The sequence below is a fragment of the Hesperophylax consimilis genome, chromosome 15 (genome assembly GCF_061612785.1).
Source record: "Hesperophylax consimilis isolate HC1 chromosome 15, BYU_Hcon_1.0, whole genome shotgun sequence".
Lineage (NCBI taxonomy): Eukaryota > Metazoa > Arthropoda > Insecta > Trichoptera > Limnephilidae > Hesperophylax > Hesperophylax consimilis.
The window spans coordinates 26,543,829-26,566,977 of record NC_142850.1 but is presented as its reverse complement, the minus strand read 5'-3'; the positions used below and the strand labels follow the sequence as shown (position 1 = coordinate 26,566,977).

Sequence of the window (23,149 nt, the reverse complement as noted above, 5' to 3'; positions counted from 1 at the left end):
TTTTAAATTGCTTTCATTGATCTGCACTTCCTTTAAAATTATTTCAATTACTTAGTTCTAAATAGACGTGCAGTGATACAATATGTATTGCAAAGCTCTCAATTTTTGTTGATTGTATTTTGTTACCAGATTTTTAAACATTATTAGTCATGTCTACTTTATAGGGTAATTTATTTATTGTATTTTTTATACCCATGATTATTTTGAGTAATGCAATTAATTTCTCCGAACAGTACGCATTACAAATAAAACATGCCATTTTTGACAATTGCTATCTGTTTTCAACATTATTTGTATTGGCTACATTATAGGGCAAATTTTTTCAGTATATTATTCCCATGATTATTTTGAACAATTGAATTAAATTCTCAAAGTATAAAGTATCATTGGTTTATTGTTCTTTAATCATTATGATTTGTTAATTTTGTTGACATTAGTGCTATGTTGTTTGACTTTTGGGGTACTGAATTCTTTCAGCGGCCATTGTATCCAATCCTCTCCTAGCGGCGGATTTAAATAAAATTTGATCTGTGATCTTAATAAGTGAAGTGTCAGAGTTTTGGCCCTGCCCAATCTTTTTTCACCATGTAAATATCAACTGACTCCAAATGATTAATTACCTGTAGTAAATATTGTACATAAATCATTGCTTTACATAGATATCGAAATGCATTAAATTACAATCCGAAATACAAAAACTCCTTCGTTGACGTCTCGTACTCTAATAACAGTTGGTCATAGCTATCCATTTATTTGTTGTAAGTTACGCTAGGCCTCGTTGGATACTGGCTTGCGCCAAATTATAGCTCAACGATCGCTCAGTTGGATTGGGAACAGCGGCCGTTAATACCTCAAAAGTCAAACAACATAATACTATTGGCCGTGAGAATCTTAAATCATATCTGATATTAATGCTGTTCATTTTTGTTGTCCCGCATTAGGATTGTGCAGTAAACGTGAGTACTGATATTTGTAGGGATCCGGTGTCTAATCTGGCCCCGCAATATCTCTGTGTCTTCCTTTTCGTTCTATATCCTTCTGTAAACTTGCTCAATACCTCTGTTTGGTAGGTACCTTCGGCGGCTGTATGTGTTAATAGCTGAACTATTCCTTATTGTTGAACTGTCCACACTTTGTTTATTGTCAGCACACGGCAAACAGAATATTGTTACATCATAACACCTACATACCTAACTTTTACAGATTATTCATTATACCAGTTAGGCTTCATACTGTCCATTTCGCTCTAAGCCAAAGATGTAATGACAAGAGAAGGCAAGCAAACGAAACTTAAAAAACTATTAACGATTTCTGAAATTTAACCCATTTGTATCATTAGATTTCTTTTATGTATGTATTTACTCATAATAATATTACGCAAGCTTTTATTAATCTTTAATCTATCTATATATATATATAAAAAAAAATGTTAATATTCATTTTTTCAAAATTTCAAATCTCCGAAAGTTCTTCAAAAAAGTTATTCAAATAAGCATGTGTTTTTAAATACCTATGTTATATAGATTTCAACATGCTCTTTTTTTAAAACAGCGCCATCTGTTGAATGTAAAAGCACAGACATACTGCAGCAGACTAATGATGATTATTTAAAGTTTAATAAACTAACGCCAAATAAACAATGTACACCGTTATGTATATAAAAAATAAGTTCCCATAATTATGATTGATCAAAAAATTTAAATAAGTAAATGTTTGTAATAAATAGCTACATAATAATTAGACGGTTTTACTAGAAAATGACAAGTAGATACCAAAATGAAAATGTATAAGAAATGGAGAAAAAACGTAACCAAGCACAAAAGCAAAGCTACTTTTTCAAAATATAATGCCGTTTGTACATTTGTCCAAAGAAAAACATACATTTTTTGCAACTAACAAACATTCATTCAGAGCTTTTTTTATTTGGGGATTCAATATTTTTTTTTACATTCTGTTATCCAAGACCCGAACCTGAATTTAATTTTTACGGCACAAAATTTACACATTTATACTATTGATGCTTTGTATAATTCTGAGCATTTTAAGTCTGGGTGTTGTGACATACATTCTTTAGTTTGTTGGACCTTTTATTGTTTTCTCACTAAACATTACAATAGTACATATTTTTGTAAAAGGATTATGTTTAATTTTGATCTTTCAATACGTCTATGCAATAGATTAAATGCATCAGTGTTGCCATTGTAGGGTGTTTTTTCCCGACATCAATTAATTTATCGGGAACTGGCAGAGGAAAGATGAAAATAGACTGAATGCTGTAAAATGCATATAAGCAATAAAAGATTGTGTGGGATTTGCAAAGAATGCAAGGCTAATGTAAGCGTAATGAGTAAGATTAAGAAAGGGACGCTTAGAAGAGTCAAAATAACAAAAGACGATGTATGAATGTGAATGAGGCAAGGAGTGTGTGCCGAGACCGAGTTGTTTGGCGGTTCGTCCTCTTTGCTTACCCTACCCTACTCTTTGCTAGCTAACGTGTACCCCGACTTTTCTCTACTTTCAATAAATATTATATCCATGTATTATATATATATATAAACCTTCCGGAAGAAATTCTCTAAATAGTATAGTTTAGAAGAACTAAGCGCACAAACAGACAGACACGGATGGTGACTTTAGTGTTTTACTACTAAAAGTTTATCAGGAAATGATCTGTAATGCCGCTTTTAGTTCATTGTGATCTGGGATGTTCCGGGATGTTTCCGAACGTTCCAGACTATTCCTGAACATTCCACAACATTCCAGAATGTTCCGGTATATTCTGGAATGTTGTGGAATGCTGTTGAATACTCTCTAATGAACTGGACTGTTCTAGAAAATTCTAGAGTCTTTAGGGTGAATTGCCTAATACAAAAAAAAAAAAAAAAATTCTAGAGGGCGAAACTTCCAGCCCTTATATCTTCAAAAATATGCCCTTCAGGTAAAAACGGGAACCTTCTTCATGGATGGGGGATAGAGGGCTACCACACCATATAACTCCCTTGATCGTACCGGGACTCGTTTCTGAGTTTTAGCAGCACGCACAGATTGTGCACTTACTTTTATAATATGTATTGATTTTTAGGGATTTAGATAAACAAACGTGTTCAGCCTAGTTTATCGTATCGATTCTGATTAATTAAGTATCTGAACCCTATGTTATGCCCCCGAACAATTATGTAAATATTGGCTCAAATGATATTCTGCACACATTACACTCACCTACATTATTAAAACTATGTATGTTTACATTAGACAATATTAGTGCAGTTTTGATGGGCTTTTTGATGTTACTATTGAATCTTGACTGTTGTAATTGTAATCATTAGTAATGGGTTTTTATTTCTGGTTTCAAATGGCAACAAGTGATGCATCTTAATGTTAGATTTTGCATACCTGTATATAAATATATATTTTTAACACCTTAAATTAATTTTGCCATGTGTGTTTTTTTATTTGATTTATCAGTTTTATGTATTAACCACTATGATTTATTTTATCCATTTTGTGTTTTTCTTTTTCTACTAATATGGCTAATGGTTTTGGTGTAGTATTTGGTTTATTAATATTATGTGTTTAAAACAATCTTATAAACAAACATTTATTGTAATAATTATTGTATAAATAATGGGGTTATGGAAAAAAAACAAGAGGAATCATTTCTATGGCAGGTTTTATTCTTTTCACAAATTTATTATATTATTTATATTAATTTTCATGCTTATTATAATATTATCTCTCTTCCTATACATTTAAAAAAAAATTCATGCTTATTATGGTACTTGGTAAATTATCAAATTCTACATCTTTTTACTATAAAGTCAATGTAAAAATTCATACAAAATACATATTTATTAACATTGGAAATGGTAAATTATAAATTAAGATATCTTTTCTTAAATCGTTATCATAAGCAGATTTAGTCAGTAAAAATACAAATTTGATACATAACCTGTTTAATTATATTTTTTATTTATTCTTTAGGTAATTCCCTGACTGCGGGGGTGTGCGGCGGAGCGGTGTTGAGGCCTTCCATGAACCAGGAGAGCATCGACATGTTGGAGTACCCTTTCCTATCCATGACCAAATTTCCTACTGGCTTTATACTACATATTGGTAAGTTCAACACTAATCTGAACCACATAACTCAAGTCGATACTGTCGATAGTCGCCAAGAACTAGACTGACCTCACCCCATGAACTCGGGCACCCCTGTTAATACATATATCAAATGACTTGGGGTGACGTATGTGCAGAAGTGTTGGTTATACAATAAATGGTCCCCGGGCTGCGGTAGCCATTTCCGCCACTCAAATTGAGAGATATATTTAACTATCGACATGCCAATATGTATATATTCAGCGCCCTTGAGGTGATTTTTCACGAAAACGGCGCTATATAAATAAATTAGCCAAATATTATTATTAATTTAACTAAATTTAATTCTTTAATTTTTCTCATCATACTGCACTATGTATATGTAAAAAAATAAAATAAAAATTTTGTATGTAAATGGCACTTGTGCCGTAAATTCTGAATAGATAAATAAATTAAATATAGATATATATGGTCATTGTGCTTACGAAAACGGCTATGTGCCAGATTTCCGCAAAATGTTTTTTTTACTCTTAAAATTTAAGGAATCGTTCCCAATTTCGACTATATGCATAAGTTTAACAGTTATCGTACAAACTCATTTAAAAGTTGTTTGTTAACGCATTATAATACAAAACTGGAAAATTTTCTGCTTCCCCTGTAAAATTTGGTAAAACTCACAAAGCCGGTCTTGCAAGCGCAACGATGATATGTCTATATTCGAAGATAGTTAAATACATATAAGAAAGAAATACAGGTAGAAGATATCTGAAATCTAGCTGTCATTGCGGTTCCATCCTGGAATCGCAATGTCGGTCCATTTCAGATTAACCATGTCTTTTTCTGTGTCGCGAGAACGAAAGAAAGAAAGCTTCACTGAAACATATACTTTATATCAAAATGTGCCATGTGGTGGGATGGTTTGGCCTAAAGGGCCAGCATTGAAAAGGTTAATCACTTACAATACTCTCTATCAGGAGGAGCAGTAGCAGCCCGCTCGGTGAAGCTACTGGAGCGGGTGCCGAACCCGGAAGAGCCAGCTCCTCGGGACACCTGGTGGAGCGAACTAAGAACTGAAGTGAGATCCCACATGCGGGCATTGAGGTGCAACGCTGTGCTGGCTTACCAGGAAACTACGGCGATATGGTACTAATATATTGATTCTTTCCATATTTGGATTTTAATATTTTTGTTTTTATTATTATTTCTTTTTTTTAAATGGTAATTTTTTTTATTGAACTTTTTTAACATATTACAATTTATTAGAGTTCCAGACTATCATACCTCTTGCCCGTATCATTGTAGTCATTGTCATTATGGTCATTTCTCAAGACAGCCATATTTTTTCCATATCCATGTAATTGGCTCAATCAAAAAAATCATTTCTCTTTTTTTTTTTAAGTTTTAAAATAGATGACTCTTTTAAGCTGTCATACCCTTAAATTAAACATATCATTCCTAAGAGAAAGTCCAATTATATCCAATTTTCCAATGTCCTAAATCCTGTATCTACATTTCGCTAATAAAAAATTATTTAATGTTAATTAAGTGTTAATCTTAAGTGACCTACCAGGTAAGTATGGTACTGTATATTATCTCCATATATATTTAGTAATAACATAGATCATTGTAAAAATGTATTATATGTTTGTACAGCGCCTTTGAGGTGATTTTGCACAAAAACGGCGCTATACAAATCATTTTTAAACTTCCGATTTTGTTGTCCGGGTTAAATCTTCCCCATAGGAAAAACTAAACCCTTCCACACACTTTTCCACAAATGATCATCTAGTCAATCAACATTATGCAAGTGCATTATATAAGCAAAATAAATACAAAACAATACAAGAACAACACGTCAACTCACCAGAGATCAAATGGGAAAATAATTCACCGACTCCAGATATTTTCATATCAGAGGGTTCGGCTCGGTAGAACAGGGCCTATAAATCCTACTGATCCCTCAGCATAAATATTTAAAAAATTATTATTATTATAGTAAAAACGACTTTTTTTAAGGTTTATTTTCTAAAAAATGATACCACATTATCTAGTAAGATGGTACAATTTCCAATAAATAATTTTGCAAAAATCAAAAAAAAAATTATCACTAAAATAGAATCAGCTGGCGGATAGCGAAAATTTTACTCCAAGAGTTTATGATTGTGAGTACCTCTCTAGAGCAAACTTACTTATATGTATATCTTGTGTAAAAGCACAGTTTAATTATTTATGTTTGCGTTTAAAGCTTTTTAAGTAGCAACATTTAAACCCGTACTAAATTTTTGACTGCTATATCTGAGCTTGATATTTTCATTAGTTCAAATCATTTATTTATTGATCTTTCAGTGATGATGTGTGCGTGCTCTCTGCAACTGGTACAGCAGCTGTGATAGATCTCCACCCAAGTTCACTTCTTCCACAGCCAACTAATCCTGGTAAATATGCAATATCCCTTCTTCAAATATTCATTATCGTATGTTTCACCAAAATGTTAGTAAAAAAAAGAACTTCATTAATGCTTGGTTCTCCGTTCCAACGCCAAGAGTGCAGTAGTGCTGCTTTCACCACTGGCGGTAAAAAGGAGAACTCTCCACCCAGTCAGCAAAAAAAATCATTATTGCTTGGCTCGCCCAACTTTACTCCAAACTATCCATAAGGCGGCCGCTACATTCGTAAGTGACTTATGTAAGTAACTTATGGAAAAATTACCAAAGTAAATACGGTAAGTAATTTATAGCAACTTACAGAAGTCATGAGTTTTTGATAGGTCTAATTGGGTCAGTGCGAACTTACAGCCTTCTTATAACATATGAATTCAGTTGAGACGCTTACAGTAATTTCGCATTGGAAACTAAATGCGCCAATGCATAAAATTAAACGGCAGATTTTCATGTTTATTTTTTCCTATAATAACCATTAATTTTATTATTTGAACAAAAATCCGAGATCGACTACTTAAAAAACAGAAGGAAACATAATTTTCTTATGAAAACAATATACAATGTAGCACTAGGTAAAACACAAATAAGTACCTACCATGGAGGGAGAAGGAATGGCACTAGGGCAACTGGGCACAACACATCAAACAAACTCAACTAGGCACGATTGGACGTGGCTTACTAGGGCAGAATCATTTCACCGCTCCGCATTAGCAGACTGTTCCTTCATAAGCTATAAAGTGCGATTGTTAAATTTAAACGATAAAATGCAGTATGAAATTTTGTAAAAACCATAAGTACGAGGGGGCGTAATTAAGTTTGCGGAATGGGTAGGTAGGTGATTAGTGGGGGTGTTGCTGAATTAGGTACTAATTGAGCAACTCATTATTAGTATAAATACCGGGTTTTATCGTAATTAGGTCATTAGTCTTTGAGCTATCGTCGACCAAACAAGTCAATCAAGGGGAGAATTGTGAATATGTAGAAAATCGAGTTCGGCGCTGTTATAAAATTCCTTACCAAGCAAGGAAAACCAGTTCAAATCATACTGGAAGAGATGTCATCCGTTTACGGGGACTCTTGTTCAAGTAAAACTATGGTTTACAAGTGGCATATCTTGTTTAAACAAGACAGGGAGTCGCTTGAAGACGACCCACGGCCAGGAAGGCCTATCGAGGTGACCACTCCGGAAATTATTCAAAAAGTCGAAATATTAATAATAGAAGATGCCCGACTAAAGAAGAAAAAGCTCGCAGAAATGGTTGGAGTATCAGATACAACCATTTTCAAAATTCTTCACAACCATCTTGCATTTTTGGACCTCTGTAGGAAAGACAAATATGGAGTGTTGGCTCAAATTGTTACTGGTGATGGAAACTTGGGTTCATCATTATGAACCTGAGTCTAAACAGGACTCTATGCAGTGGCACAAGAAAGGCACACCACCACCCAAGAAGTTTAAGGTGTCACAATCGGCTGGGAAAATCATGGCGACAGTCTTTTGGGACTCGGAAGGAATCCTGTTGATCGATTACAAAGATAAAGGTGTTTCCATAACCGGAGTTTACTACGCTTCAATTCTAGAGCAATTAAAGGAAGCCATCAAGGAGAAAAGAAGGGGAAAATTGACCTCCTTCTGCACGACAACGCGCCTGTTCACAAGAGTTGCGATGGCTGCCCTGCAGAAGATGGGCTTCGAAATTTTGCCACATCCACCCTACAGTCCTAACCTGGCTTCCAGTGATTATTACCCTTTTCCAAACTTGAAAAAAGAACTTTGTGGGAAAAAGTTTTCAAGTGATGAAGAAGTGAAGGATGTAGTTTTGACGTATTTTTTAGACAAAGACAAATCTTTTTTTTTTGAGGGTATACATAAGTTAATTGAAAGATTCGAAAAATGTATTAGGGTAGCTAGTGAATATATTGAAAAGGAAAAATAATTTTGGATTTTTATTTCCACTCCTTACCCCCCATTCCGCGAACTTAAAAACGTTCCCTCGTAAGAAGGTTAAAAACTAGAGAAGGTATTACTTCTCATGTGAAATTTTTTTTATAATACATCGCTTGTGTTTCTGCCATAAGTTTTTGACATGTTTTGTCGTAGCAGACTCCTTTGTACAGCAATGTTATGCAATAATTGACTTTAAATAAAATTAATTTAGAGGTCACAATCGCATAGCTTTGGCTTGTCAGATGGAATATTGTTATTCGAAAGTGTCAGTCTGTTATCTCATTGTTGACGGGAAACCGTATTAGTGCAAATAAACTTACAAGTCGGTCGCTGCGAGCACTTACAAACAACTTAGGTGACCTATAATTACCATGAGTTGGATGAATATGTAAATGCACTTGTAAGTAACTTTTCAAAAACTTACATGAGCTGTATATTCAAAATTTTTAACTCACTTAAGTTAAACAATTACTGCTTATTATATTTTTTCACCTGTAAACAACCAACTTTATTTTTGTATCAAAGAATTTGTTATTGCTAAATTTCCCACTAGATGGCGTCGAGACATTATATCTACATTTGTTGGTGAAATATTTTGATTTGTAAAATATTATTATTTTTTAATAATAAACTAATGTTTATAAGAAAAAGTTTTTTTATTTTTTATTTTTTTATTTATTGCACAACAGATAGATTATCGAATTACTGTACAATTCTCAATTTGACAATCTTAACACCTATGAAGATAATTATTATACAAAAAAAACTTTAGGCTATTTAAAGAAGAATTATATATATCTAGTGCTTCTGAGATTTCATTCAATAGCACCATTCCTCTTGTCATGCTATGTTGTGCTAGAATATCTGTTCTGCCGTATGGTATTTTGAATAAGTCGTGTCGACGACTACGGCTGAAGTTTTCGGGCACGTAAAAACCATAGCATTCCAAGAGGAACGGGCTATCAATATAGTTATGGATTATGTTAAAACTAAGTATTACAAGATTTGCATGACGTCTAGTTTCCAAGCTAAATCTATTTGTTGCCTCAAGTAAGTCCACATGGTGCATGAACCTTGGATAAGTTCCACGCATCCGCATATAGACATACCTGAGGAATTTTTTCTGGATTTGTTCCAGCATATTAATATACTTAGTTTGGTGCGGAGTCCACACACCACTAGCATACTCCAGCTTACTTCGTATGACGCCATCAAACATGGCTATCATTGCATCTGGGTCGTGAAATTGTTTACATGTTTTATGCATAGCACAAAGGATAATAAATTATTATCCTATTTCAGGCGACTAATTATTGCTTATAATAATTTGTTATCCTTTGAGCTATGCATAAAAAAACCTTGTCTAATAAACATTAGTTTATCATTAAAAAATAATTAACTTTGGTTGTTTTGTTTTCAGTTCCTTTGAGCAAGCCGCCCCCCGGACCCATCAGTGGAAAGTTGGAAGAAAACTTGCAAGGGGAACTCTCACAAAACCCTTCGCTTGACAGAACTGAATTCGAAAAGACTGAGCCTACTAAACCAAATAATGTAGATAATAATGTAAGAAATTTTTCTCAGTATCGCCTTGTGAAAGACCACCATTCAGTGTCGAATGGCTTTTGCCATGTTTGGTGACCGCCAGGTATTCCCCCACCTTATCTTCCCTGTCTTATTCCCTCCCTGTTGTCTTTAGCCTCACAATTTACTCAAATTGGGATGTCATAGTCCCATTGACTCACAATGGTTAGGAGCGTTTGGGTGTGCGTGAGTAATGCCGGGGACTTCAGCTAGTTAGTAAATAAATTTAGCTATCAAAAAATTCACCACTCCTTATTGGTCTTATTCCATATTCTTATGTGAATTCTGAGATGTGGGTTGTTAACGGGCTTTTAAACTATAGAAATCGTAATTATTCAGTCAATTATTAATGGTAACTTAATGCGCGGGAATACGTAAAATACTAAAATAATATGTCAAGTATTTAATCTAATATAAGGAGGTTAGTAATTTTGGGGACTACCTACTCCCCCATTTGGCTGCGGGGTAGTTAAACATTTAATTTGGCTGTAGTGAGTTATAATTTATATGTAATAAGATATTTCAACGAATAGGCAACACATTTCATATATTTTAATCATTTTATTCATATGTTTACAGAACAAAAAACGTAAAAGAAAATATATTTTTTTCGTTTTACTAACAAAAATTACGAGATTAAAAATTTCTGACACGTTGGAACATATAATTACTAACAAATAACACAGTGCAGATATAAAACTTTATCACCATAATAATGATAAATATGCCAAACGCCGACCTTACAAACTGTCAGTTTTAATATAATAACCGACTTGTTAACTTTACCGTTGTGCGGAAAAGGATCACGCTACCGACCGTCACTATAGACTTTGTGCTGTCATCTATGGTTGAGATTTTAAAACAGTTTTTGCTGTGAACGTAGATGGATGTAAGGCATGTAATCCGAATGGATCTGTGCAAAACGACTTTATCTCGATTACTCGATAATGCTGTTTTTCCGCATAAGGTATCAATTATTTTATAAAATTGAAAAATAATATACGTTTTAAGTTGGGTGAAGCCGGGTAGTTACTAATAGTGATTCATATTAAGAAAAACAATGTATTGTATTTTTCAGGCTAGAAGGAGGGGAGGGGGCGGCGAGAGATGTGGACCATGCCACGTGCCGTACAATAGCAATTCTATGCCGTATAGAGTCAGCGTCACCAAATGTGCCCTGTGCAAGTAAGCCTGTTTGGAAAACATTTTTTACAAATAAATAATTTAGCTAGAATCGCTACAACAGCCTCCGTGGTCGAGTAATAATAATAATATTTGGATGATTTGTATAGCACCGTTTTTGTGCAAAATCACCTCAAGGGCGCTGTACAAATTTATAATACATTTCTACAATGATCTATGTTATTACTAACTCTATATGCAGATAATATACAATACAATACTTACCTGGTAGGTCACTTGAGATTAACACTTAATTAACATTAACTAATTGTTTATTAGCTAAATTTAGATACAGGATTTAGGACAAAATTGGAAAATTGGATATAACTGGACTTTCTCTCAAGAATGGTATATTTAATTTAAGGGTATGACAGCTTAAAAAGGTAAGTTTTAGTTTAGACCTGAATTCTGTTGGACTTGTTATGGATCTTAGTTCCGGAGGGAGTTTATTCCATGCCTTCGGCCCAGATACTCGGAAAGCGCGATCACCAAACTTAGTATTTGGCTTGTGCTTATGTTCCATCAGTCTGCCTACAGCTGCTGATGTTGCTGATCTAAGAGTTGACTGCCTCAGACCAGTCCTGTTTTCCGGGACGCATAGTTCAGAAATGTAGGGTGGGGCCATTTCATTGATGGATTTAAACACCATCCAGCACAGTTTGTACAGGATTCTTTCAGGGCACTTGAGCCAGTGAAGGTTACGAAGGTGTTCTGAAATGTGTGAATATTTATAAACCCCGGTTATGAGCCGTGCTGCTGCATTTAAAACTGATTGAAGTTTGATATTTTGGAAGGCTGACATAAATGCCGTTGCACTAATCGAGACGTGAGACTATGCAAGAGTTGATAAGTAGTTTGGTTGCTTCTGTTCTACTACGAATCCAGAGGTCGCGGGTCGAATCCCTGCAAGCACAAATAAATTTTAATTAATTAATTTGCATTATTTCACTATTAATTTGTGTAAAATAATATAAAAACTACAGTTTATTTGCATCATGTTCCAGAGTGGAAGATACACTCAGTATCGCCCCGGTATACCCCAATTCCCATAGTCCCTGGCTCTAGACAATTTGGAGCAGATGGGACTTTTGCGCGATATTCACACATCTTCTTCACCTTGTCCTGTTGGGGTCGGGGACCTATCGCATTGACGCAGCGCTGCCAAACGTCTTCAGCGGCCTCCTTCCACTACCATTTTAATATATAAATGTAAAGATAAAGTAATTTCTGATAGCATTAAACATGTACATACTATCATTCCAGAAAGGGTAGAGTCCCCAGTGTGATACTTTGCTCGCTGGAGCCCCCTGAGGGCCTGACCGTGGTGGGGCGCGGCTGCCTGCTGCAAGCGGCCATCACCAGAGCGCGCACCCCAGCCCGTGGAGAGCCCGCTGCCAGGGATATATCTGACCAGCTGCCCTTCCTGGAGTATGAACTGCACCGACTGCTACTGGCCAAGCTCAGGGTCAGGGGGATGAACGCTATATTCGGCTTGAGGGTGAGTCTAATTGATTGTGTAAACCAATAATATAGTAAAAAAGTAACATTGGTTTTTGTTGAATAGTGTTATTATATTAGTATGAAACAATAAGCACAGTGTTCCGCCGCTTTAACAGTCTAAGCAGTTTGTTCGTAGCTCGACGATAGTCGGCACACTTCCATTCCCTTTCTCCCTCATCTATTATCTATGGTGAAACTGGTTCAATCTAAAAAAAATAGGTGCAAAAAAGTGATAATTAAAATAAAGAAATTATTATTAATGCCAGCGTCTAAAATGATTGTTAGTTTTAATTCAATGATTATCTCCTGTGTTAAAATCAAACAATTATTTCCAGACAAGCATAGCCGTCGGAGCCAACCTAGTGGCGGCCGTCGGAGTGGGCACCGGGGTGCTCTTGGCCGCGCTGGGCAGCGGGGTGGGGGGCCCCAAGGTGCGCGCGGGCCCCGGGGACCCCCAGATCCTGCAGGCCCTGCAGCAGAGTCTGGATGAGGCCCTGCAGGCCAATAGGAATGTCTACCAACTGCACACGGTAAGTTTTTTGATCCCATTCATTGATTTTGTAATATGGTTTAGTGACAAAAACGAGCATAGATAAGTAAGAAAAAAGAACAAACTTAACCTTAACTAAACTATCCTAACCTTACCAAACCTATTATTTTTCATGTTTTATTTTGTTAATGTTCTGTTTTATCTGTTATTGTTGATTTTTAATATTTTTTAAAACTTTTTAGTTAAATTTTTTGATTTACCTTAACTTATAATGTCTTGATTTCACTGCCTACAATATTTTGGTAGCCGAATAGATGCTATCCTACTATGTATAAAGAGAAAAAATTGAGAATATTGTGTGTCATTATTTGATAATCTAGTTCTGTCATCATAAGCAAAAAAAGCAGCTATGAATTTGCACAGGTCTTCCGGTGTGCTTTTTATTTAAAGGGTGAAAGGTCTTGTATATCAGAATGTGACTTTTTATTTAAAGGGTGAAAGGTCTTGTATATCAGAATGTGACTTTTTATTTAAAGGGTGAAAGGTCTTGTATATCAGAATGTGACTTTTTATTTAAAGGGTGAAAGGTCTTGTATATCAGAATGTGACTTTTTATTAGGGTGAAAGGTCTTGTATATCAGAATGTGACTTTTTATTAGGGTGGAAGGTCTTGTATATCAGAATGTGACTTTTTATTAGGGTGAAAGGTCTTGTATATCAGAATGTGACTTTTGCAAACTTCTAGCTTTTGTACAGAGCTTGTATACATCACTCAGGATTATAGATGCTTTAGTTTGGAATAAAGTTTTTTCGAGCCAAGCGTTAATTTTGTCCTCCTTTTTAACGGCAGTAGTAATCAGCGCTAATCAGTTCACTTCACTCTGGTGGTAGAACTGCGAACCAAGTGTTAATGAAGTTCTCCTTTTTACCGACATTTTGGTGAAACCTACGAACATTCAAATTTATATGTTTATAAGATAAACTATGTGACTTCATAAGTATGTAATGTCACTGTCATATTTATTGCAGGAGGAAACTGGTAAAGCACCCGTGGCTTCGGATACAGATGAGTCTGATGAGGATCTGCCCGACATGGAGCTGAATGCGGGAAATAAGGATACCTGTGTTCTTGAAGTAAGTTTACAAATTCACTAACCTGGAGAGAATCGGAGCAGAGAATCCTCAGAATACACTCGATTGCCGGACGCAAATACGCGGAGCCATGCGAAAATTACCTTGACGAGTATTGCTCAAAAATCGGACAAAAAACTAATTCAAATTTTTTTTTTCGATTGTTTTCATTTTTAGAGACATCTGTCAAAAAAAAAAAAAAAAGTGTTTTTTTTATTATTATTTCTACATAAACCTGAATACATCATATACATGAAAAACAATAGGTAAATTAAAAGGTGTTTTCAAACAACTACTTTTATACTTTTTTGAAAACTAAAATATTTTCCTATTTTTGTGACACCGTTTTACGTAGACCAATTATTTCGTAAGCTGACATTCATGACATTAGCGCAAACGATTCTGATTTTGTCCTCTATACAGTTTTTAATGCTTAAAGGTTAAAATCACATCAAAAAATTTCTGCCCGCATGATGTTCTCCAGAGCATGATCGGTACATCACTCGTTAACCTGTTGAACGTCGGAGTAGGAAATAGTCGAAATTCCCCCAACTGTCGGGTGAAAATTTTGAGTTTTGTTTAAATATCGGGATGAAAACTATATAAAAAATTGCAGATATTTTTCTGTCTACCAGATAATGTATCTTATTATTTATATTTTTGTTCATGTTCATATCATAAAGAGTTTCCCCAGAAATAGGCTGATACTATCTTCGTAATACTTACTTGCTTTTATATAAAAATCCTCAATTTAAATACCTTAAATTGAGGCAAATGCAGTGTGTTTCTAGCAAATCTGCTACGGATTCACTGCCATTCCAAGGGTAAAGACATCTATGCTCAACATCCCCAAAGATGACAGAAGATGGCCCTGAGAGAAGCAATCTAGTTTATATAAATTAATATGTTGAGGTCAATAAACTAACCAATATGCAAATTTGAAGAAATCTTTACCTTAGTTCTTGTGAATCAGTATATAATTATCATAAATCTGACTCTTACAAATATCTAAAATTCTAATTTCTTTTCTTTGTGCAGGTGGACGATGCTGAAGATCTTGAGGTGCTCCGCGCGCTGACGGAGGCTCGCCCCCCGGCCGGCTTGCACGTGGTGAACACTCAGAGCGTGCCCGGCCTGCTAGGCTGCGAAGGTCTGGTCTCCGTCAGGAACTTGCAGATGTTCACGCAGCTGTGGAGGGCGCGCCTCGCTACGCCTCCTGGTCCACTGCACCACCATTTTCACAGGTTTATATTGTTACCATTCTTTTCTTCCCGATCTTCCACATCCTTATCTCCTTACTGCTCCCACTTCCCTCACTGTCTAATATATAGCTCTGCTCTATCTCCCTAATGCCCCCACTTCCTTCAGCCTCTCACTTCCTTCAGTCTCTCACTTCCTTCAGCCTCTCACTTCCTTCTGGATTGCAATCTTTAGAGCGCAGGCATCAGGTGGGAATGCATGGAATGAAGAGGTAGATGCTCCGAGAAGCTAGCATTATTGATCCCTTCGGCACCGGTGCATAGTCAGGAAATAAGCCAAACGCTTGCCCAACAGTTTCACATGGTTGACATTTGTCACATGAGAAATGGTCATTTCTATGAGTCATTCTTTAGTTCAACAGCTCGGCTGTAGAGCGATTTGCCGGCTTCTGTGTTTCCTCCCATGAGTCTTCTTCTTACAAGACTCATGTTCACTCCTTCCTCTCCTCAAACAGACCCTCCACACAATATATATATTATTTTTCTCTGGGCCTCTTGCGTGGAGTTAACGTAAAAAAACTCCAATACATGACTGCTGCATCACCATTTTATTGTAATTGAGATCCCTGCGGCCCCCCAAACAAATTGAAAATTGATAAATTGGCCTTCCGCCTAAAAAGCTTAACCATCACTGAATTAAATATTTGATTTCGTTTGCCCCCTTTATATTGTTTTCCAGATTACTTCAAAACGTTTACTTCAAGTTAAGAAGGATGGTTCCCTGTGCTATTTGTGATCTCCGCTTTCGCCTCGACCTTCCTGAAGCTGTAAGTTGTAAATTAAAATTCTTATATTTAACAATATATGTTTGCATTTTAAATTAGTTAATTTTTACTGTTTCCACTGCTGGTCATTAACTAACTAACAATTACTGACAATTCTCTAGCGCCACTAGTGGAAAAAGGTTCTATAAATGTACGTCTAACAAAAACAAAGGCATTCGAAACTCTCAATTTGGACGAGCTACATCTTTTCTCCTTGCTTGCTTACCCGTTTATCGTTTATCCAATATTTTGATCATATTTGTTATACCCATAAAAAACCCCTTCTGATTTGTGTCCATTTGTTTTATTTAACTTTTAGGATGAAATCCAACTAGTAGTGACGGGAATGGCAGTAGGTCTGGGGGAACCTCCATTGGACAGTAAAAAGATCACAGACACACCACCTATTTTAGAAGTAATCGATTCGGAATCAGAGGATAAGGATAAGGAAGTGGGCACTGGAGGCGTGAAGAAATCTGATTCCAACGAGATGATATTCACCCTTGAAGAGGAGCATATCACAGATATCAATGGACCCCATAAAAGCAATCCACAACCATCATCTGCGCAAACATTGCCTTCCTCTGTAAACGTAAGTAATTTCTGCATGATTTATTTAAAGAATGTGTGGAATTTACCTTCAGGAATATGTACATACCTGTTATTTTCATTCATTTACAAATTAAAGCTCATCTAATAGAGACACCGTACTTAGGGGGTTTTTCACTATCTCTGATTATGTTCTGACCAAGCACTAATCCGCGGATTAGTCATTTTTTCGTTTTCACTATATCTGAATAACGCTAACGCTCAGATTAAAGTTAGATTTGACTAATCAGTGCTCGAACTTCACGTTAGGCGCTATTCCTCGAATCAAAGATGGCGTCAAAACATTCCGAGTTTAACAGCTGAGAAGTGAGTCGAATTTTGTAGAATGAATTTGATTGCTTGTATGGATCCATCCTGAATTATTTGATTGTGTTCAAAATAAGAAACAATGTATTAATTCGACACGAATCTATCTAAAATGACCCGATAATCAACATAACATAACCAAAAAAATGCACACTTCGCGGTGTGCGAACTGTGACGCATGACAGCCGTGGCAGTAGATGGAGAAACTGCAAACATTTTGCGATGTTGCCAGACTATTTCGAGTGTTATCTATCCGGCAGCTCGAAACAATGGTGAAACGGTCGCCGTTGAATAACGAAGTTATTCTGAACTTTAAAGCCAGCCAACGGATAGTTATTCAGATATTTAGCCCGACATAGTGAAATACCCCCTTAGTGTGGCCTTTAACCCTCGACCATTAAACCTGATTATTTCATATCAATTATTTGTGTCGATCAATAATCAAGTACCAATAGCAGAGTCGCTAAAGGAGTTTTCCCGGTAAGACAAGATCTTAAGTTCGGTTCCCAGTTGCGAATGTTACCTTTTTATCTTCTGTGGATTGTTCTGTTTCATGAATGTGTTATATTCCTGTCAGGGCTCCAACTTCCTAGTTAGTGGCGCCAGTGCGTGGCAGTCGGGTGTGGACATGACTCCGCTAGCGGGGGTGCCGGGGGCGCGAGTGCTGCGCTACCTGGGCAATCTGGACTACATCTTCGTCCGGGAGAGCACCAGCGTCCGGGAACACGGGGGCCTCAGTGGGTTCCTCCATGGATTCATCACTGAGGTTATAATCCTGTTATTTTAATACACAAATACATAATTGAACCCTTATGCGGAAAAAGAGGTTATTAAAAATTTCTGTTGTATTGTCTATTGTATATCTTGTTGTGTGTGGGATGATCAGGTAGCCATCAATGATAACTCGAGATAGAGACATTTCTCCTTAAATCAACATTTGTGTTTTCTTATCATTGGGTTTCTATAAAATCAGTTTATTCAGTGTGAGTTTCACCGCTGAATTTACGAAGATCATTTTCATTAGTGATTGGACAAAAGTGCAACACATTTTTCACTGCCAATCAGCACTCTTCAGCCACACAAAAAAGTTCCATCTGTTTCAAATTGACTTGACTTGACCATTGTACAGAAAAAGAGCGCGCTCTACCGCCCATCACTGTACGCCAAGGGTGGCCAACCCGCGGCCCGCTGGGTGTCTACTTGTGGCCCGCGGAGCATACATTTTTTTTTTAGTGTACTAAAACCACCAAAAAAACATTCCAACATGCGTAGTTCGTATATCATATCTCATATATGGAAGTATCTCAGTACATTGATTCAACTATCGTGACAATTTCTTCGATTGTATATTTGTGTTAAAAACTATTACTAGGCGTGTCGATGACATTGGAAAACATATTGAAAAGATAATTTGAAAAAATTTTCATTTGTAAATGTGAATTGTGAAAACATATTTGGACAGTGAGAAATATCCTGCATTTTACAAACATGCTTTGTCAATGATTTCGCTATTTGGAAACACTTATGAAGCATATTAATTCTAAAATGCGAACACGAATTACTGATGAGTGTTATCAACATTGATGCACTTAGTTCTGACAAACAATATCAGACGTCGATAAGTCTACGTAAATATGTTTGATTCTCATTTTTGTTATATCTTCTAAAAAGAACAATATATTTCTTGTTTGCTTTGAATAATAAAAGAAATTTTGTTGTACGGCCCGGTAGGAAATCTCATTTCTAAAATCTGACCTGGCTGCCGAAAAGGTTGGCCACCCATGCTCTACGCCTTGTACTGCCATCTGTGGTTATGATTTTAAAATGATTTTTGGTATGAGTATAGATGGATGTATGGCGGGTATTTTGAATGGATTTGCACAAAGACAGCATTCAACATAAGGGGCTCAATTACATTAATGCTACATTTTAAGAATTAATTTATTTTCTCTACTGCAATTGAAGAGCGCATGGCAAGAGGAATGCTCGAAGATTTTAAAAAGGTTTTTTGTTTTTGGTTTATTCGTTGTTTGTCACTGTACCTCGCCAGAAAAGAGACTGGCTCTTGTGTTACTGCCGCAGGAGGCAAACTTACAAACTTAGTCTTGATTCTACATTACTACAGTAGAACCCCGTTAATTCGAACCCCGATAATTCGAAAAAACGCGTAATTCGAAATTTTCGACAAAAAAATTTCCGCAGAAAAAATTTTTCATACAAAATTTTTTTTAGTTCGAAATTCGTTAATTCGTAATTCGAAATTTATTTTTGTCCGCGCACGAAAATTTGTTCGTGTAATTCGAAAAAATTTGATTTTTGCGAAAATAAATCATAATATTTCGTAAATCTGAATCTAAAAGTCAGCCGTGGCGGAAAAACGCCGAAAAATGTATTTTTACGTGGTTATACATCGTCCTAATTAGTATTATTATTTTGTAAATCTGAATCGATTTACACTGGAATGTTGTATTTTTTCAAATTTATTTCGAATATCCGAGTTTGAAGGGCCGAGAAAATACGTTTTACGCGGATATATGTCGTAGTTTTACGAGTTTACACCAAATATCTTAATTTAAAGGGTCGGCCGCGACGAAACTCGGCCGCGAAATTTCGATTTACGCGTAAATGTATCGTATATTTACGAATTTATTTTGAATATTTGAATTTAAATGGCACGCTGCGACGGAAATCGGCCGCGAAATCTCGATTTACGCGTAAATATATCGTATTTTTACGAATTTATTTCGAATATCTGAATTTTAAAGGGCCCGCCGCGACGGAAATCGTTCGCAAAATTTCAATTTACGCGGAAATATATCGTATTTTTACTTCGAATATCCGAGTTAAAAAATACGGCGCGACGGAAATCGGCCGAAAAATTTCGATTCACGCCGAAATATGACATATTTTTACGAATTTACTTCAAATATCTGAACTTAAAAGGCCGGCCCCGACGAAAAACTGCCGATAAAATTCGATTTACGCGGAAATATTTCATATTTTTACGAATTTACATCAAATATCTTAATTTAAAGGGTCGGCCGCGACGGAAATCGGGCGCGCATTCTCGATTTACACGGAAATATATCGTATTTTTGCGAATTTTTTTCGAATATCTGCATTTAAAGAGCCGGCCGCGACGGAATACGGCCGCGAATTCTCGTTTAACGCGGAAATATATCGTATTTTTACGAATTTAAATTCAGATATTTGAAATAAAGGGCCGGCCGCGACGGAAAATTACCGCGAAATCTCGATTTACGCGGAAATATATCGTATTTTTACGAATATCTCAATTTAAAGGGTAGGCCGCGACCGAAATCGGCAGCGATATCTCGATTTACGCGTAAATATATAGCATTTTTACGAATATCTGAATTTAAACGGCCCGCCGCTACGGTAATCGGCCGCGAAAATAAAGAAATAATTAGTATTAATACGAATTTACAACTAAAATACCACCCGGATTTGAAGAGGCGGCCGAGAAAATCGATTTTCGGCATATTTTTTTTTTTTTTTTTTATAAAATTTCGAATTACGTGGGAATTCGTTAATTCGAAATTTGATTTTTGATGTCCCGTGGATTTCGTATTAACGAGGTTCTACTGTATATAATTATTAATCAAAATGGCACACGCCTATCTTATGATTAAATGGAAACAACAACTGAATCTAATGCCAACATCAACTGAATGCCGAATTTCTCGTAGGTGCACCGGTGCGCTTGGCATCTAGTTCTTCCAAGTAGGATTCCATTAAAAACCCTGTAAATTTATTTCATTCCTGTTTCCATCCGGTTTTCTCACAAACCCTCGGTCTCTACAATACTTGACAGCTGAATGCCATCTATAGGTAGCCATAGATGGCATTTAGCTACTACTAGTGCCATCTATAGGTGAGCTCTTACACTAATGTCAAGGATATTACAATGCCCTGTGCCAAATTTAAAATGTTTGTTATATCGGTGAGTTTTAGGATTTATTTCACTTACATTGATGTATATTAATTTCAGGTGATGGCTGTGATTAGAGCTCACGTGACCGCTCTCGGTGGTAATGCCATTGTTGCCTTTTACATGACCGAACTAATCCTGAGTGACAATCCACATAAAAATCAGGTTAGTCCTTTTAATTTTCACTCTTGACGAAGTCAATTGAGATGAAATCAGAGTTTGAAAGATCACAATTCAGAATCAAAATGGCTTTAGTCTTGTTTGGTGACCAGATCTGAATGACCAGGTACTTTCACACCTTACTCTTTCCCATCTCCTCCACCTTTCCCCCACCTTTAACCTCACAACAGACCCCAATTAGGGATGCCACTGGCTCCTGTTAGCAGCAGTTGAGGCTCTTCTACGGTTCACAAAAAAAAAAAAAAACTGTTTCCAATCTAAATATAGTAGAACCCTGAAATTTTGCTAAAATAATTTTGCTAAAAATAGTGTGCAGAATATTTTTTGTTTTAAATTCGATTATTATTTTAGTCCTCAAACGAAAATTAGTGAATATAATTTTTAAAAATTCGATTTGTGCAGTTCGAAAATTATGGCTGTAAAATGTTGAATACACCCTTATACATCATACTAATTCGTGTTATTATTTCGTATATCTCAAACTGACAGGCCGGCCGTGATGGTAAATGGCGGCGACAATTTGATTTACTTGAAAATATGTATAATAATTGTCTGTGAAATTTAGTTTTACGCGGGAGTAAGTCGTATTATTACGATTTTACTTCTAATACCTACCTGAATTTAACAACAAGCTGGCTGCAAAACTCAACTTTTCAAAAATATTTATTTATTTCATAAAATTCGTTAATTCAAAATTTGGTTTTTGAGGTCCCACGAATTTCAAATTAACGGGGTTCTACTGTATTATGTCTACTTAAAATTAATTTTTTGTGTACTTGTCATGTTATAAAATTAGAGTTTTTTTTCAGGCCCAATGTCTTGTGAGTGTTGGTGGAGATGTGGTGTTTGTATCTTACTTCCCGGCTGATTGAAAGGACCACAACCCCCGGAGAAATACCTCTAGGAAACACTTCCACTCCTGCTGGTCTCCTGCTGAAAATATTTTTAATTAATATTATGTATTCTTGCCAAAAGCACAATCATTTCAGGCGTTCAACGCTCTCTCCAAATATACCCAAATCGCTTATTTCATGACAATTTTCCACAAGAGCAATTTATTATAGCAATTTTTTTGCAATGCGTCTTCCATACACTTATAATGCAACCTACACATTATTTATTGTCTCTCTAAATTATTGAGTTTTGTACAAAAAAACAGACATAGATAATAATTTGAAACAAATAGAGATGGTATAGAAGCGTGCTGACCGTCGACCTAACTGCACGGACCATCAAAGTGGTGGAACCAATGAAATATATGTATTAGATTTGTTGGTAGAAACAAAGGTGGGGCACACTGCTGTACGTAGATGTTATTTGCAGTTAACAGATAAACGATGTTCACAACACTTCGTGCGCGCAGTTTCATACTAATAATGGTTCTTGGCCCATCTTTCTTGTTACTTTTTTCTATGAAATAACACTATGTATTAGATTTTTAGCCTAAATTCCAGCAACGGGGCTTCAAATTACACTTTTGTACATACAATCTCTTAACTAACTCATCTCATTGTATATACCCTTTTTTAATACCAACCCTTTCAATTGCTAATGCTTGGTTCCACGCTTATCTATTCTATGGTCTGTTTCATAGTCTGTTCTCACTGATCTAACCAATAATTCAGGTAGGATCCCAGCTTGTCATTTTTCAGAAACCTTCTACATATAAAGTTGTTTGTGTTTATTTAGTTTATTATAAGGCACTATTTAC

General features: G+C 35.9%; 1 protein-coding gene across 2 annotated transcripts in view; it reads left to right on the top strand.

Annotated features, from left to right (window-relative positions):
* The window catches only part of LOC149417569 (C2 domain-containing protein 5), a 35,664-nt gene extending 13,300 nt beyond the window's left edge, over window positions 1-22,364 (top strand). For both annotated transcript variants that reach the window (XM_089640407.1, XM_089640406.1), the window contains 14 exons: window positions 3,982-4,113; window positions 5,070-5,238; window positions 6,442-6,530; window positions 9,905-10,047; window positions 11,144-11,250; window positions 12,511-12,745; window positions 13,083-13,277; window positions 14,267-14,371; window positions 15,407-15,612; window positions 16,307-16,394; window positions 16,711-16,983; window positions 17,884-18,072; window positions 21,319-21,423; window positions 22,248-22,364. In XM_089640407.1, the coding sequence (XP_089496533.1) occupies window positions 3,982-4,113; window positions 5,070-5,238; window positions 6,442-6,530; window positions 9,905-10,047; window positions 11,144-11,250; window positions 12,511-12,745; window positions 13,083-13,277; window positions 14,267-14,371; window positions 15,407-15,612; window positions 16,307-16,394; window positions 16,711-16,983; window positions 17,884-18,072; window positions 21,319-21,423; window positions 22,248-22,310 (2,099 nt within the window). In that variant the 3' untranslated portion in view covers window positions 22,311-22,364. The remainder of the gene's footprint in view (window positions 1-3,981; window positions 4,114-5,069; window positions 5,239-6,441; window positions 6,531-9,904; window positions 10,048-11,143; window positions 11,251-12,510; window positions 12,746-13,082; window positions 13,278-14,266; window positions 14,372-15,406; window positions 15,613-16,306; window positions 16,395-16,710; window positions 16,984-17,883; window positions 18,073-21,318; window positions 21,424-22,247) is intronic.
* Window positions 22,365-23,149: the final 785 nt, after the last annotated feature.